General features: G+C 46.6%; 1 protein-coding gene across 11 annotated transcripts in view; it reads right to left on the reverse strand.

Annotated features, from left to right (window-relative positions):
* The window catches only part of Ppara (peroxisome proliferator activated receptor alpha), a 64,430-nt gene that overhangs the window by 18,219 nt on the left and 28,130 nt on the right, over positions 1-18,081 (reverse strand). For 7 of the 11 annotated variants that reach the window (XM_021630876.2, XM_021630878.2, XM_021630881.2 and 4 more), the window contains 4 exons: positions 9,039-9,285; positions 5,004-5,164; positions 3,195-3,333; positions 1,794-1,996 (listed from right to left, as the gene is read on the reverse strand). In XM_021630876.2, coding sequence (XP_021486551.1) covers positions 1,794-1,996; positions 3,195-3,333; positions 5,004-5,164; positions 9,039-9,246 — 711 coding nt within the window. In that variant the 5' untranslated portion in view covers positions 9,247-9,285. Of the gene's footprint in view, positions 1-1,793; positions 1,997-3,194; positions 3,334-5,003; positions 5,165-9,038; positions 9,286-14,059; positions 14,196-18,081 lie in introns of those variants that run through there. The other 4 variants (XR_009593603.1, XM_060388875.1, XM_060388877.1 and 1 more) reach the window with 3 other exon arrangements.

Here is an 18,081-nt window from a genome sequence, read left to right on the forward strand (position 1 = left end):
TGTTGTACCTAAAACTGGTCCCTGCATAGATATTTGTGGTTGAAGCAGGCAGTTAGTTGCCATAAGCCATTAACGTGTGTGTGTGTGTGTGTGTGTGTGTGTGTGTGTGAGATCTGTGATATATATGTATGTACATGTTTGTATGGTACCTGAAGGTGTAGGCAGACAAAGGTTGATGTAGGTTGTCTTCCTCAGTCAGTCTCTACCTTACTTTTTGAGATAAGTTCTCTCACTGATCCTGGAGCTCACTGATGTAGCTAAGTCCGCTGTCCAGCAAGCTCCAGCGATCCTCTTGTCTCTCCCTCCACAGTGCTGGGACTTTTTCTGTATGTGCTGGGGATTCGAACTCAGATCCTAATGCACTGTACTCTCTGAGACATCCCCCTCCCCACCCCCCTCCTGCATTTCTCATATAGTAGGCCCCAGCCCTGGATTACTACTCTACCATTCATTTCCTCAACTCTGACAGAGGATGGTGGGCCCCTCTGAAGAACCCTGTGGTGAAGAAAACGGAGGCAGCTCAGCAGGGAAGCAAATCAATACCCAGGCAGAGTGTTGGAGTATCAATAGAATTGACTCTTATGTTTGCTCTAAGTCTCAAAGTTTGAGAGAGAAATGAAAGGTCTCAAGTGGAAATTCTGATTTATCTCATTTGGGGTCATCATTACGGACATGGAAATTTTACCCAGTGATCCAGAAAGCCTCTAATTCAGGGGTCCTCAATCTGTGGGTCGTGACCCCTTGGGCTGTATATTGGATGCCCTGCATATCAGGTATTTACATGACAATTCAACAGTAGAAAATTGCAGTTATGAAGGAGCAGTGAAATAATTTGGTGGTGGTGGGGTCACCCCAACATGAGGAAATATATTAAAGGGGAACAGCCTTAGAAAAATTGAGGACCACTGCTCTAATTGGAAAGGAGTTCTGGGGCCACCTGGTGTGGCATTTGCCGGAACCTTCTAAAATGTCTCAGCTCACTTCGCTGAAGAATTCGCCGAAGAATTAAAAGACCCAGTAAAAAGAAAGGTCGGGCTTGCTCATTAAAGTATGCAGCTTGTAAAATCTCTCATTTTTCTGTGGTTAAAAACTCTAGCTTGTAATTCCCAGTGAGGAAGCCTCCAAGCTACTCATTACCACAAATTAAACCTGTCGTACCAGGCACACAGGAAAAGGCAAGAGTCCTCAGGTGCCAAGCGAGGGCTGGTCCCTCTGTGAAAATGGCTCCTGATACCCTTCTACAGTGCACGGAGGCTTATCCAGCTGTGAGAATATAGCGGGTCATGGGCCAGGCAAGCGTTACAAAAGTTGCAGACACAGGGCCGAGCTGAGATATACTGCTTACTTCCTGTCAAGCCTCCCCAAGACCTGAGCCGTCATGCTGAAGGAAAAGCAAGAAGGTGACAAAGAGGCCAGATACGGCTTTGGCAGGAAGAATGACAGCGTTTTGAGTGGGGAAGGATGGGCTTCATTTCTGACCTTAAAACAGGGATTAAAACACACTTAAGGAACACCCCGATACTAGGTAAGGTATTAACTAGATCGTTTTTGTCCTATCAATTACACAGTCTTTATAATGCCACAGTTGCTAGGAGCTGAGGCAAGCCCAGGCGAGAAGGCAGCTGTTGGTGTGAAAGTGCATCTTACAGCCTCAGAATGACCTCATGTATTTCCATGGCCATCCCTTGGACTTTGGGATAAATTCTATTTCCTATACTGGACAATGCCGGGGACTCCGGCTGACATCTCACCAAGAGATACTTTAAGGTACCAAGGACAGCAGAAGCACCTACCGGGTTGTTGCTAGTCTTTCCTGCGAGTATGACCCGGGCCTTGACCTTGTTCATGTTGAAATTCTTCAGGTAGGCCTCGTGGATTCGCTTGGCCAGAGATTTGAGGTCCGCACTTTCCGAATTTTCCAGATCGTGCTCACAGGTAAGGATTTCTGCTTTCAGTTTTGCTTTCTCGGATCTTGGCATTCTTCCAAAACGAATTGCTGGAGTTGGGGTGAGGAGGGAACAAGGGGAGATGTAAAATGATCAAGGCACTTGATGCCCAAGGCAGAGGTGACAGGTAGAATAGAAAGTTCACACAAGGAATGGAAGGCTAAACCCATTCCTCATTATGACTGAACTTCCTACCAAAGAGATTGAAAACAAAACCAAACACATAGCTCATCGGTGGGATGGCTTGTTGTCCTCAGGTAGGCCGTCAGCCAAGCTGAGGGGAATAAAAATGATCTATCTATCTATCTATCTATCTATCTATCTATCTATCTATCTATCTTCTATCATCTGTCTAACAACAGCCTATTGATCATGCATATCTATCTATCTATCTATCTATCTATCTATCTACCTACCTATCTATCTACTTACTTATTTATCATCTGCCTGTCAATCATCTGTTTGTCTGCCTATTTTTTTTGAGACAGAGTCTCATGTAATGCACCATGCTTTGCCTCCAACTAACTATGTAACTGAGGATAATCTTGAACTCCTGAGCATCTTGCCTTCAACCCTCCAGTTGCTCAGATCACAGGCCAGGTCTATGTGATGCTGGGAACCCAGTGCTTCATGCATGCCAGATAAGCACTCTGCCAGCTGAGGTACACCTCCGGCCCTATTTTGTAATTTTTAAAGACAGGGTCTTCCTATGTAGCCCAGGCTGGCCACATGGTCTTCTTGCCTCAAGGATTACAAGCATGAAGCACTATGTCTCTGATCCCAGCACTCAATGGAGGCAGAGGCAGGTGGATCTCTGTGAGTTCAAGGCCAGCCTGGTTTACACAGTGATTTTTCCATACCAGACTGGGCCGGATAGTGAGACGACCCCCATCACAAAAATAAAATAAATAAATAAGTAGATAATCTTTGTTGGGAACCCTCTAGTTTCAAACCATGTTCTAAATTAGAGTGCAGCGCTGAGAATATGGAAACTCACAGTACGGTCCAATGTTTAAAATAACACACATTCAACACAGGAGATGTGACATCTTGCTACTCCAGTGACATCCTCTCCCCCAAGTTGACAGCCAAGTCTTACCACAGTAGTTTCAAGTGTCCTGTTAAATACCAGCTGTGGGGGGAACTTACATGTTACAGCACACTCATTCAGAGTACAGCTACTCTGACTGAACAAGGAGGGTAAACTGAGGCACGGACTGACACAGTGAGCCCAGCAGCCTTACCTACCATTGTGTGACATCCCGACGGACAGGCACTTGTGGAAGCGGCAGTACTGGCACTTGTTCCGGTTCTTCTTCTGAATCTTGCAGCTTCGATCACATTTGTCATAGGCCAGCTTTAGTCGAATAGTTCGCCGAAAGAAGCCCTGTGACAGACATTGGCACAAAATTTACTTAGAGAACGTGGGCTCTGGGTAAGTATCCAGACGGGCTTCGCTCAGCTTTCTTGTGCGTTGACTGACTGACTGATCTGTTTTGAGACGGGGTCTCATAGAGCCCAGCCTGGCAAAGAGCTTGCTCTATGGCCAGAGATGACCTTGAACTCTTGATCTTCCTGTTTCTACCACTCAAGTGTTTGGAGCTCTTGGGTGAGCACCACCATGTCTGGCTTTATGGGTTTCTGAGGATCCAGCCCAGGGCTTCGTGCATGCTTGGCATACTCTACCAGCTGAGCTACACCCCAGCCCTACTGTCCCTTTCTAGAAAGTCTCCTGTGACTGGGGCAAATAGAATATGTGTATCTCACTGCATTGAAAGTGGAAAATAATGTGTTAAGGCAGAGTTCAAAGCGATCTTAGAAAGACCCTACCAGACCGGGAAAGACGAAATGGTAGTTTCTTGGGTCACAGTACCAACTCCCTAAGAGAAGACATTATAACAAGATGAAAACAGCGATTCGAAAGCAACCCTTTTGCTTTATAGCAGCATTGAGACTTCACCCAGGAAGAAACAGCTTGAGCTCATGAAAGCCAGGACTTAAACAAAGACAACTGGACATGGGCTTGACAGAAAGCCCTGTCACAAGTTGCATTTTTGAAGGGATACAGATAGAAAACTCAGGAAGGGGTTTATTTTGGTGTTTGGTCCTTTGTTCTTGAGTGGTGCTGCTCCCTCTACTTGTTTGACACAGCAGGCTCTCATGGCCCATGTAGAAGGCTTTTCTTGAGGGATGGAAAGAGAAAGCTTCCTCATCTAGGTGTGTGAGCCAGAATGGCAGAAGGGTGTGTGGGGTGGATAGGAAGGGTGAGAAGCAAGGCTGTGAGTGCCAGAGACCACCAGGCCTTTGATCTGGATTCACTGTTCCCATGCACTAGGCCTGTAGACCAGACCCAGCAGAGGAGAGATGGCCGTGCTTCAACAATGACGGTACAGGAAAGTCTGTGGTATTCCCTCAGATCCTGGACACTTTCATAAGGTCCTACTAGGAATGGAGCCTTTGGAATTTAAGTGAACATGAACACTTCTCAATTTTCTATATATGGTATCCATGAAGTGACAAACTTGAGAATGTACATGCAGCTGAAGGGGACTCACTTCATGCACATGTGACCTGGGTCATGCTGTCTAGTTGTCAAGTTGATTCTCATTAGGATAAAGGATGTAGGTGGCTAGGAGGAGGAGGGTATGTGCCAGAAGTGACTACTTGGGGGTCAGTTACAGATACTGTAGACCCCGAGCAAGGGACAGGACATGCCTGATGGCCAGCCCCTTGCTCAATGCATGGTAACCTCTGCCCTAACTGGCCTCTGGAGGGGTCCTGAGGTGAAGTCTACTGTTTGTGTCATGAAAAAGGATCATTCTTAAATTGGCTGCTTTTTGTTTCCTTGTTTGTTTTGTTTTAAAGGATACACCCCTCTTGAGTGTTTACAAAGCACGGCAAAGATGGCTGCCCTAGATTGTCAAAAGAAGAGTCAAGCTGCTACCGCATCAGTTCTCTGCTCTTTCTGTAGGTCTCAGAGTGGTGGCAGCCATCTTACAGATGAGCAAAGCCATCAAGCCATGTGGCTACCTTACCCTTCTCCCGGGGCCTCTGTACCTTGCAGCCTTCACATGCGTGGACTCCATAATGGTATCCTGAGGCCTTGTCACCGCATATTCGACACTCAATGTTCAGTGCACTGCCAGGGGACTCATCCGTGCTGGCGGGGACCACAGGGCAGCTGCCTGGGGAGGGGCTGGAAGCTGGAGAGAGGGTGTCTACAGACAGAAGAGGAAAGCTGTGTGAGACCTGGGGTGTTACCATCAGAGTCAGACCTGAGGGAAGAGGACTTTGCATAAGAGATGGATCTGTGATGTGGGCAGGTACCTCCCTTGAAGCAGTGCTTCTCCTGGCCACACTGCCCATAGTCAACCATGGTGCCAGCATTCTTGAAGCTCACGTGCACTGGTTAGCCTGCCTCCTGACTCATACCATACTTCAAGCTCTTCCGTGGCCACGTTATGGGACCTCCACAGGGGCCCCAGTGTTCCATGCCACATGCCCAGTATAGAGCTGGCTGCCTTCCAATTTTGTTGTCACTGTTACTCAGAGTCACCAGAATGAGGCCTAAATAGTCATGGCCACAGGTGTAGTGACACATGTTTTTAGCCCTAAAATTTGGTAGCTTAAGCAAGAGGATTGTGAGCCCAAGACCAGCCTGGGCTATATAGTGAGACAGAGACAGAAACAGAAATAGACACAGAGACAGAAGAGGGAAGAGAAAATGTATAAAGACAGAGGAGGGGAAAGTGAAAGAGGACACAGAGAGAGTTGAGCGAGGAGAGAAAAAGAAAAAGAGAAAGGACAGAGCCTGGGGGGAAAAATACCTTAAAAAACCCATTCAATAAGTCTCGTGTCCAAATGACACAAAGAGGTCTTAAAACTAACCAACAGAAAACAACACAGATAAAAAGCATCAATAGGCCTGAATAAATAGTTCCCCCAAGAAGACAGATTGTGAGTGAGTGGATGGAAATACACTCAGTGTCACTGTCATTAGCAGACTTTGAGTTAAAAACACGGTGACTATCACTGCACACCTTCAAAACCAGCAACAGAAGTGCTGGCAGGATTGTGGAGTGGTTGCTGTCACTCATGGCCAGAGCGCGTGAAGAGGAAGCCACTTTTAAAGCAAAACAGTCGTAGGTGAGGAAAAGCATATCTCTGGTTAGTTAACCAGCTGATGTTGGAACAGGTCCACACCAAAACTGACAACATGAAAGGTTATAGAGGAAGCTTGTTCTTCTTTTAAATCTTGCACATATAATGTGTGTGTGTGTGTATGTGTGTGTGTGTGTGTGTGTGTGTGTGTGTGATTGTACTGTGACATGTGTGAGTGCTGCTATGTGCATGCTATGGTGCGCATGTGGAGGTCAGAGGACAACTTGAGCATCAGCCATCGCCTTCCACCTTATGTGAGACAGGGCCTCTTTTCTGTTATTCACCTCTTCGTACACCTGGGTAGCTGATTTGTGAGTTTCTTGGAGGATCTTGTCTCTTCCTGTCTTCTCTCCAAAACACTACTGTGACCTCGGACCCATGCTACTGCATTTGGCTTGTTTTTTAAACATATGTTTTTGAACTCAGGTCCTGATGCTTACGTGGCAAACTCTTTGACCTATGGGACCATTTCCCCAGCCCCAGTAGCTTCAGACTTAATGGATAAGAGTTGAAAGTAGCCAAGATTGATGTGTGAGAGTTCAAGGCCAGCCTGAGTGATAGATACAGTAAGTGTCAGGACAGCCTGAGCTACAGCGTAAGACCCTAGATCAAGAAACCAACAAGACAGGGATGGCTCAGTGCTATGAAAGACTGATATTCTGCATTCCAGGAACCCTCAGTAGGAGGAGAAATACATGAAGGTTTGTGCTCTGACCTACACACACACACACACACACACACACACACACACACACACACACCAGATTAAAAAAAAATACAACAACAACAAAAAAAAGGTAACTATAAAAAGACACCTCAGCAGCAGCAACTGATCCCAGAACTGCACTAACAGGGCTGAACACACTCCTGCTCTTGCCCTGCACTGTGGATGCTCCTGACTGTGTGGGGCATCAGGCACAGCACTCAGAGGGTACTGAATACTCTGGTAGTGAGAAAATCACCTCTCAGTAAAAGCTACATGGTTCCATCTAACAATGCTAGAAGCAAGACCTGGAAGGATCAAACATTTCAGAGCCACTTCCCCACGTCTCTGAACAAAGCCTGGCATGCTTATTGGAACGCAAAGTCCACCACACAAAATCCACCACACAGCAGAGATCACAGTATGTGCCACTCAATAAAGAAATTACGAGGCACATGAACAGAAATTTTGGCTCATGATGAGAAGAGAAATGAGTGAAAGAGACCCAGAAAGGACACGCATGATAGAATTTGCAACCAAGACATTAAAAAGTTATTCTGGCCATAATCCAAAATGCAAGATAGAAGACTGGGTGTGCTGGATAGAAATGAGGGTGAAAAGGATGGATCGTGGCACTAGTGATAAAAATTGCAATCTCTGGTGTGGAAAAAAAAAAGAAAAAACAACAAACGGGTAGATTAGACACTGCAGAAGAAAAGATTGGCAAACTGGAAAACATGGCAATAGAAACTATCCAAAGTGAAACACACACAGATACACGCGACACACACACACACACACACACACACACACACACACACTAAACTGACCAGCTGATTCTAAAGTTTAAAGTCCATACAGTAGGGAAGCCCTAAGACTATCTGAAAGAATATGGCCTGAGAACTTGTGTAGGTGGTGCTGCCCATTGATCTGCTCTGAACAGTGACGCTCAAGGCTCTGCTTAGATATCTGCATTCTTCTCTTGGGTGAATACACAAGAGTGGAAGAGCTGGGATTGTGGGGCAGATATTTGTGAAGGTTTTCAGGAAATGCTAACGTCACGGGATGAGTGTTCCATGAAAGAACTGGCAGACAGAGCCGAGCAAAAGCCTAGATAGAGACCTCTATCGTCTGCTGATTTCAGAGACACAAAGACAACAGGGTGGCACTGTCAGTGAGCTATGCCAGAATGACCTCAAGGGAAAGAGAGACAGAGAGAGAGATGTTGATCTGTATGTAAAAATCAAGTCAATGAATATTAGACTCAGTCATAAAACCTAAAATTTCTAGAAGATATTCAAGTAAAGATCTCTTGAGTCTAACCCAAAAAGCATGGTCTAACCAAAGGGAAGACACTGATAAGCTGGACTTCATCAGTCAGGAAGTCCTCATGTCCGTAATATATGCATACGTTTCTATCATCAATAGTAAGAAAACACATCCAGGTTTAAAAAAAAAGTAGGTAAATGATTTGAACAGAAACCTCATAAAAAAAATTATAGAGCAAATTATCACGCAAAAAGATGCCTCATATCATTTGGCATCAGAGATGCACACACTAAAACTGCCCGGTGAAGCACCACGACTCACCCACAAGGATGGCTAAGATGTAAAACACTGGTCTTAACTGCTGCAGACCAACCTGGGAGGGACGGAACTCATACACTGAAGGTGGGGACAGCATTTGGGAAAGAGGTTTTACCTTTCCTGAAAACTCACACAAATGTCTGCCCTACTCTCTCAGCCCTTTCACGCCCATGTGCACTATCCTTGAGTGAAACGACTCGTAGTAGAGTTACATGCAACAGCTTGGACTTGCCCGTAGCTCCAATGTTCCAGGCAGATGGACGGAGATAGAAACAACGGTGTGCCAGGCAGTACACAGCAAAGAGTGAAGTACAGAAACACGTCACAAGGCAGAGGCATGGCAAAGTGAATGAGGGAGCCTGTACACAAAGAATCAAGCCATCTAGAGAAAGTTCCAGGAAACACAGACTAGACAGACTAGCCTACAGTGCTGGAAAGCATATCAGAAGTCATGTGGTGAGCAGGAAGGGAAGCTATTGCAGGGGAGAACCATGCTGACTTCAGTGGGTATGGTCATCATTTTGACTGTAATGATGCAGAGAGGGCACGGGAAGAGAGAGACAGACATTCTTTTTAAAAAGTCTTATTTTCTCTGAGGAAAATACGTATCTAGGAAGATCTCCCTAGAAAGCAGCCCTTACCTGTGATGGCTGAGCCCTCGGAGCCTGGACAGCTTCCTAAGTACTGGTAGTCCACGAAACCAAAGCTTCCAGAACTCTCTTCCCCGATGGACTGAGAGATCTCTTGGATGTTCCCCATTTCTTGTAAGAATTCTTCTGATAAGGGACTTTCCAGGTCATCGGCCTCAAGTGGGGAGAGTGGACAGATGGGGCTCTCTGTGTCCATCATGTTGACTGGGTATGGCCAGATGGGCCACAGAGTGCCAACCTGTGGGAGGAAAACAGCCAGAAGGGCACTCACTTTCTGTTCTGAAATGAAAATGTCACCTGTTCTTGAAGAGCTATCTCAGTTCAAATCTCAGCACAGATGACATCGACTCTCCAGCCTTGACTCTTGGAAGCACAGTAGTTAAATTCTCTAAACGGGGTCTGGAGAGATGGCTCGGCAGTTGGGAGCATTTGTTGCAATTGCAGAGGTCCTCGGGGTTCAATTCCCAGCACCTGTGCGGCAGCTTAAAACCATTTGTAACTCCAGCTCTAGGGAGTCTGACACCTTCTGACCTCTGTGGGCATTAGGCACATGTTAGGTGCACATATCTAGATCCAGGCTAAATGTTCACACAACACATAAGATAAAATAAGTATATATTTAGAAACCTCTGAACAACAAAACACAGAAGGGGCCAGACTGCTTGCAGCTGGCAACCCTTCATAGCTCACTGTCTGTCCGTTACACATGAACTCAGCCTCTCAGTCATGGACAAAAACAAAGTCCACATTCCCTTGAATGCACCATCCAATGGGGACACAGGTAGGGGGCCAACTGAACGGGCTGTCTGGTGGGGGTGGGATGACACAGCAAGAGCAGATGGAGAACAGATGCCTCGCACGGGGAAGCCCCAGAAGGATGGGCTGTTCTGAAGAAGAATGTTCCAGCCAAAAGAACACCAAGTGCTGGTTCATGCCAGCACATTCGAGGATCAGCAGGGAGGCCCCTGGGCTTGGTTAAGGGGCACCAGGAGGATGGGGCCAAGGAGTCAGCAAGAGTGTTCTTCCTATCCACGTGAAGGTCAGTAGTCTGTTGTAGATGGCCCTAGGAAAATTACAAAGCAACAAATGCTTTGTGGAGTTTTAAAGACATCTAAGTAGGTAAGTTCCATTAAGTCAAACTCCAAGGGAAAAAAAACAAAACAAAACAAAACAGTCTTCATATGGATGAGTACACTCTTTCTCCATAATGTTAAATGACTTGGTGTATGTCCTCCAGCCCATGACGCAATCCCCTTAGCTTGTCAGTCCTGCCCTTTGGAACATATCTCTTCTCATCATACACTTGTCATGGTCCCTTCGGTGCCACGGAAATGTAGCTCACTAGGGCCTCTTGGAAGCTTCACCTGTGCAGCTCTGCCTGTCCCACTGCTGCCTTCAGTAGGCCCCGACCCCAGCCTGCCTCCCTAAGCCTAACAGTGTCATCACCCGGCCAGACTGACCAGATGACATTTAGCTCCCTCCACTGTTTTTCCATCTAGACGCCGTCACAGAGGAGGCTGCAGCTCACGTCATCGGGAAGGCCAGAGCTGCTGTGTGCTAGCTGGGCTGTGGATTCCAAATGATGCAGCTCCACTATGCTGTGACCACAGAGAGCCAATGTCCTCTGAGGAACATTTCCCAAAGCAGAGAGTGAATGCCCATGTACCAGCATCTCCACATTTCCCATTTGCCAAATGCCAACACACTTTTCAAGTGCAAAGAGGAAGAGGTGTATAATTACCTACTTTTGTGAAATTTGTATCTCGGGCTTGGACTCCTCACAGGTTCTATCATAGGTGATCGTTACACACAGCGAGAAACACTAAAGAATAATCATCCTGGTCCTGGAGAGATGGCTCAGTCGGGAAAGCACTTGCTTTGAAAGTTCAAGGACCTGGCTTCATTCCCCACGGACACAAAAAAAGCCAATACGTGCCTACAATCCCCAGCACTGACTAGGGCGGAGGCAGGAGGATTCCTGGAGCTCACTGGTCAGCAAGCTGAATCCAAGATCAGTAAGACTCTGTCTCAAAAAACAGAGTGGAGACCAATTGAGGAAAACACCTGACACTGGCCTACATAAACGTGAGTGAAGGAATGTGTGTGTATGTACCTGCTCCCGTCCCCACAAAAATCATCAATCTTCATAGGATAAAGATGATCTCCTATTTCCTGTTATGCCACAGATTTGTATCTGCTGTTTTACTTGGAGGGGTGGTGCTAGGGACAGATCCCAGGGCTCCATGCACACCCAGCACACTCCACCACTGAGCCTACCACCTCAGGCCTTCTACAGGCTTTATTCTGCATTATAGGCAGAGGACCGGCAAGCCAGATAGTGGACTGATAAGCATTACATAAGTCATTTGCACCGTGAACAAAAAGTTCAAAAGCCGCAATTATGATATCAAGCCATAAAAATGCATCCCTATAAAAAGGCCACAGGCTGGGCAGAGTCTGTGCTGAGGGTGGGGCGGTGTCTTTTCTTTTTTTGTCTCTGTCACCAACAGCCTTTATTCCCACAAGCCAGGAATATAGGGCTAAGGCCATGAACTGGTTTCTTTGTTGTGACTTTTAGGGAGCCCCAGTGTCTGGGAATCATGTCATTTTACCCTTTGGTTGCTTTTAAAGAATAACCAGGATTTACCTAGAGAAACGCTGGTCTTGCCATTCACAAGCCAGATGAGATAATCCTGCTTCATGAGTGGGGCAATCCTGACGTGAACTCTGGCCGCGGGGCCTGGTACCACACACATCACCAAACACACTGGTTTTTCTTGGTTCCAACCAGGGCAGATAAGAGCCTTTCCCTTTGAATGAGTCCCCCAGATCGATAACAGAGGTCACATGGGCACACCTCAACACAACTTGCTCTTAGATTCCCGGCAGGCCCTGGCATCCCCACATGCTCTGGCTGGGAACAAAAACATCCGGGGAAGTCCTACCGCCGTGTCCAACATCCACAGTTCACCACCATTGCTGGTTCATTGAGAAGAGCAGCCAGGCCAGCTCTGTGCCCTGTGCGCTAGATATTCCAAAAGGATAGAGGCATGAGGAAAAAAGTCCATCTCAACAGGGCCTACATGGCTTAGGATAACTGAGTTGAGTCCCAGAAACATTCCTTTGGGAATTGAGAGGTTGGCTGTTTAAAAGCTCTAAGAGCATTCAATAACTAGGAAACAAAAGAAGCAGACACACAGTTTCATGGTGAGGTAGGACAAAGCACATGGGAATCTGGGTATCCACTGACAACCTTTGATGCCACAGCATCTTGAATTTTGCCATTCTAGGCCAGCAGATGATTAGGCTAATATGACTTGCTAATCTCACCATGGGCACTTACTGTGGGAAGCCAAGCGGGGTTCAGCTCAGTCTCCTCTAAGGTCCTCCACACCCGGGTCCTAAACCCAGCATGCCCCTATTTGCACGTGGTCATGTAACTTTTTAGGTTTTTCTCTCCTACAACATTATATGTCTTGATAGAGCAAGGGGTGTATTTGCTTGATTTTTGCAAGCACACTTTCAGAACAGTCTCTACCGTGGAGCGGGTGTTCAGGTGCTTGGCGCAGAACAAACACTCATGTTGTTACCTGTGACAGGTGGGGTTCTTGAGAGCTCACTTTGGCTCTGTATGAGCAGCTCCTGCAGGTATCTGGGTAGAAAGTAAACCAGTGCACAGCCTCCAAAGACAACATCTGTGCACTGAATACCAAGAACAGAAATCAAGGGGGAATCCTGCACCAGGTATGAAACCAGCAGTTTTCAGAGTGCAGTATAATTTCAGGGACTGAAAAAGTTTATAAGAAGGAGAAAAAAAAATCTCAACAGAATAGTCAACAAAGAAGTTCCCAGTCATTAAGTGAGAGCTGTGGAGAATAGGGATACTGGGTGTCACCCCTCAGTTGAAAGCAAAAGACTTGCTGGTTCAGTGTATTCCCTGGGTGAAAACCAGCACCCAGCAGACAGTAAACACTAAGAGGAAAGGGAGCGGGAAGCTTGTCATTTGGACTTTCCCCTCAGACTCACAAATGGTGAATGCTGGATATATCCTGTGACAAAGTGTGCCACAGCAGAGCCCAGAAGTTTCAACAAAGCCAGCAAAGTAGCCCGGGGTGATGAAACACACCTTTAATTCCAGCACTTGGAAGGCAAAAGCAGGTGGATAGATGTCTGTGAGTTTGAGACCAGCCTGATCTCACATCAGTTCTATACATCGAATTCCAGGATAGCCAGAGTTGCATGCTGAGACCCTGTCTCAAAAACAAAACAAAAGCGGCGCTGACATGGAATCAGTTCCTTGGGAGGCTGAGGTAGGAGAATCGCAAGTTCCAGGATAGCCTGGACCACATAAAAAGACCTGGTTAAGGAAGTGAGGAAAGAAAAGGAAGGTGAAGAAGGGAGAGGGGAGAGAATGAAGAGACTTCATCTTTTGGATGAAATAAAAGACTGGAGCCAGGGCATGGCTGACAGTAGAGTGCACAGCCTAGCATGGAGAAATCTTGATTCAACACTCTCAGGACTATACAAATAAAAGAGTAAGCAAAGAGAAAAGACAATAGGAAAGTCACTGTGGCTGCCCAGAGCACACAGTGACCTATCTGTTAATAATACAGAGGTTCGGGGTTGGAGAGGTGGCTCAGCGGTTAAGAGCACTCACTGGCTGCTCTTCCAGAGGTCCTGAGTTCAATTCCCAGCAACCACATGGTGGCTCACAACCATCTATAATGTGATCTGATGCATGCCTTCTGGCATGCAGATTCATATATATAAATAAAATAAATCTTAAAAAAAAATAATACAGAGGTTTTTAGATCTGTAAGTCACTTCCCCAATATCTTCTAGAGCTACGTATTAAATAGCAGGGAGCATGACACTGTCCCAGCTGCGGAAACAGTTTGCTGCCCTCTGTGAACAAATGAGCCTGAACAAAAACATTCGTCACAAAAGCGTCCAGACAGCCACAGTCTCTGGCTTTCCTCCTATGCCTTCTCTATTTGTTCTCTAATTTTTACCGTGTCACAGGACATCCTCCCAGTTCAACGCCTCCCAGTGCTCAGCACCGCAAACCTGGAGAAACCGGTTTAACCCTTCCACTGCTAGAGGCAGTCTGATTAGGCTTAAGGGAGTGGTTGAGAGGCCAAGGAGGAAGTCTTATCAAAGGAGGTGGCTGCAGGTGGTTCCCTGACTGTGCCCTTCCCATCACCAATTCCAGTACACAAGCTGGTCATATTCTGCAGATTCTTCTTACATAATATAGTCATATTACATGTCATATTTACATGTCTTTGGGTTCAGGTTGTTGGGCAAAGATCTAAAATAAGGTCTCAGAATAAACAAACTAAGAGCCACAGAGGCCCACTCTGTACCTTTACCTATGACCCAGGGGTTCAACAAAATAGGTTAATCATTGCCAACCACACAGCAATCAGCATGCCAATGGTCAGTGTAGAAAATGCCCACAAAACCTGAGGGAGCCCAAGGCCAAGGTCAGCACGTACAGACATGGCGGGGGGGGGCAGGGGGAGGAGTATTTGAACAACTCAATTCTAACATAGTCCCAATCATTTCCTCATCACCTAGATCTTGCCTAGCAATGCTGAAGGCATGAACCTGTGATCACAACAAAAGGTTGGCATGGGAAATAAGACCGCAAGCCCAATGCGACACAAGACCGTGGCTTTGAGCCTCCACAGCCCTACCTTGACAACACAAGATGAATGTCCCCTGTTGCTCTAAGGAACACATCCCACGAATTTTCTTTCCACGAAGTCACCACTACTTGACAGGGCTTATTAATTCCAAATGAAGCCCAACATGCCTTTTAAATTTTGATGCAATCTTACCTTTGTGAATAGCGATGTCAAAATAATAAAAGAAAAGCTACAAGCTTGGACACATCCTGTGTCTGTTGCAATCAAAGTTGAGTGAGCCCAGAAGTCTGTCACAAGAATCAAAAGTCAACTAACGTGGCATTTGTATTTGCCAGAGCTTCGACCCTGTACAGACAGAATGTACAGATACGGGGACAATGCTGTGATGTCTGGTAGCCAGGTTGACAGAAGCCACGGATCGATGGGCCTGCCACGTGTAAAGTGGACTGTCCGGAAGAGCAATGCCAGCTCTCCAGAATGAGAAAAGGCCATAGGCCGTTGGCACAAAAATCCGATACATAAAGACAACCCTCTAAGGGGTCTCTGCTTCTAGATTTAATCTGATGGTCCCTTTGGGAAGAGAGACCATATTTTATGAATTCCATGAGGCACATACAAGTATCCACTTAGGCTTGTGCTCAACACCAGAGACTACAGTCTTGAAGGATCCATGGGCCAGGGCACTGGAAAGAGGAGTGGGCTGAGGCAGGAAGGAGGGACAAGGGAAAAACAAACGTTTACTAAGTGACTCATTGTGTCATGTCCTCAATGAAAATGACACTGATTTTCCTAGTTCCGAGACAGGTGGGATTTGTGGGCCCCACTCACAGAGAGCAAAGCCATTTGTCCAACTAGTACATAAGAGGCACATGTCAGCAAATAGGTGGAGATGAAGGATGCTGTGTGAAAATCATGCAGATCAGAGATCTGGAACATCATGAAGTCAGACATGAAGCCTAAAAGATGACAGAAGGAATTCAACAGAAAAGGGCAAAGGGCATCTCACTGAGATGGGAGAAGCACACCCACACGAATGACCTAGGATGTTACTGGAAAACAAAACAAAACCAACCAAAAATGGCCAGCCAAGCTACACGAAGAGTTGTATCAGCTATGCACGACTGCATAACAAATAGCTCTAGACATACTGGCTTGAAAGCACCACTACTTTGCTCCCAACTCTGAGTCAGCAAATAGAACTTCACTCAGCAAGGCAGGTTTCCTGTTGGTCAGGAGGGTTCTATCATCGGACTCTTGGGAGTCTCAGTCATGGCTACTAGGTTCAACAGAGCCTCAGTCACATGCCCAGCAACTGGTGTATCTGACTGGTCCCTTCCCACCAGGTCGTCCATCCTCACTGGGGCTGGAAGCTGCTGGGACTCTTGGGTTAGGGCAGTTCCCACCTCTAAACTGTGCAGCACCTCTCCAGTCATGTTCTTTGTTTCAGATCAAGTTGCAAGGCCAACCCCAACTCAAGGTAGAGGAATGAACCCTACCTTTGGGTAGGAGGAGCCACAAAGGACATGTGGCCATTTAGGGCTTCTCATGTGGGGGAGGTGGTGAGAACTGAGCCAGGAGATGCAAGAGAGGTTGTCAAGCCCTGCCAAGGTACCTCAGGCCTGACCATGTTTAGAAGTTTGGATGTCATCCTCAGAGCAATCTACAACAGGCTGTGGAACAGCAGGACCCTATAAACCTGCCCATACTTCTTGGAGGCTCAATTTCAGCAAGTACAGTTAGGGTTAATGGCAGCCACATAGAGGAGGTTGCTCTGACTGCAGACACCTACGCTATTTCTTCCACCAACTCGTCTCCACCTCCTGCCATTTAGCTGTGTCCTCCTCCCTGCCTGGTGAGTCTTCCCCAACCAAATGGTTGCCAAGGCAGGACCCAGACTTACTGAAGATACAACACTTGGTGTCCTTGAATGAAACATGTCTGATGGAGGAAAAGCTGCTGTGTGCTACTCAGAATGTACAGGAGACCAAGGTCAAACATCAGAGACACAGGAGAACTTCAGTTACTTAAACGAAGTGATGTGCCTGAGGCATGTGATTCAAGAAAGCGGGGTGGCATACAGCCCACAGAGAGAAAGCTGTATGGCCAATCCTGTGGTACATGCCAGGATGCGATGTGCATTGTGGGGAAAAAACAAAACAAAACATAACAAGAAACTTTTTTTTTCCCTGTGTCCAGGAGTCAACTTAGTGTAAGACCAACTTTTCTCAAGCCTAATATAGAACAGTGGTTCTCAGCTTTCCTACTGCCAAGACCCTTTAATACAGTTCCTCGTGTTGTGGTGACCTCCAACCATACAATTATTTTTGTTGCTATTTAATGACTGTAATTTTGCTACCGTTATGAATTACGAATATTTGATATGCAGTATATCTGATATCTGATCCCTGCAAAAGGGTTGTTCTACTCCCAAAGGGGTCAGGACACACAGGTTGAGGACTGCTGGTTGAGAACTGCTGCCAACCACTTTGGAGATGGTCCTCGATTCCAAAGGGTCGCTTTAATTTTGTGGGCTTCTGGAAGGGAACAGAAGGATGGGTCTGTTTTTAACACATCTCCATGAACTTTCTCCTTCATTTTTTTTTACACCAAGGCAACAGAAGTGTATTTTGCTTAGGGCAGATATGCTCTGAAGTTGTAGGAATTAAGGCCCGTGGGTGAGTGCCAAGGTGAAACTCCTTGCTCTGTGTGGATACCTGAAAGGAAGGGACAGCCCAGAGATACCCACTCAGGACAAAAGCCTGCTGGACAACAAAAATCTTTCTCACAAACTTAAGGGAAGGGTTGGAAGACAAAGGCTGGAGGCTCCCTGAGAGTCGAGTAACAGGACAGGTGGAAACTTGAGAAGAAAAGGAGAAGGGCTGGGGAGACAAGTGCTTGATAAGCATCTAAGTTCGAATTCCCAGAACCCACGTAAGAACTGGCACGGTGGCAGTGTCACCTTCAGTGCTGGGGAGCAGGGCTAAGAGGAGCTGCTAGTCAGTGAGTGTTAGCTTCCTTGAGACTCTCAAAACTAAGGCAGAGAGAGAGCAGTAAAGAAAGTAAGAATAGAGGGCAGACTGTGAGGTAAAACACACCAAGAGTAAGAGAATCTGGGCACAGGGAGGAGGAAAACCCTCTCCACAAATTCAAGAAAATTCCTCAGAGAGGAAAGCTGTGAGTTCACAGGTACTGGGGTCCACCAGGGTCCAGATAGGATCAGGACAAGATACACAGTCAGGCCAGTAGCCAGGAAGTTCCACAGCACGCTGGGGACCAAGTGACATTCTCCAGAAGGCCGAAGAGGCAGATGACATCACTTGCAAAGGCTAAGGAATGAGAAAGCATTTGAGTCTCTTAGCAGCAGCCACAGGAAGAGGGAAAAA

This window comes from Meriones unguiculatus, chromosome 8, assembly GCF_030254825.1.
Source record: "Meriones unguiculatus strain TT.TT164.6M chromosome 8, Bangor_MerUng_6.1, whole genome shotgun sequence".
NCBI lineage: Eukaryota > Metazoa > Chordata > Mammalia > Rodentia > Muridae > Meriones > Meriones unguiculatus.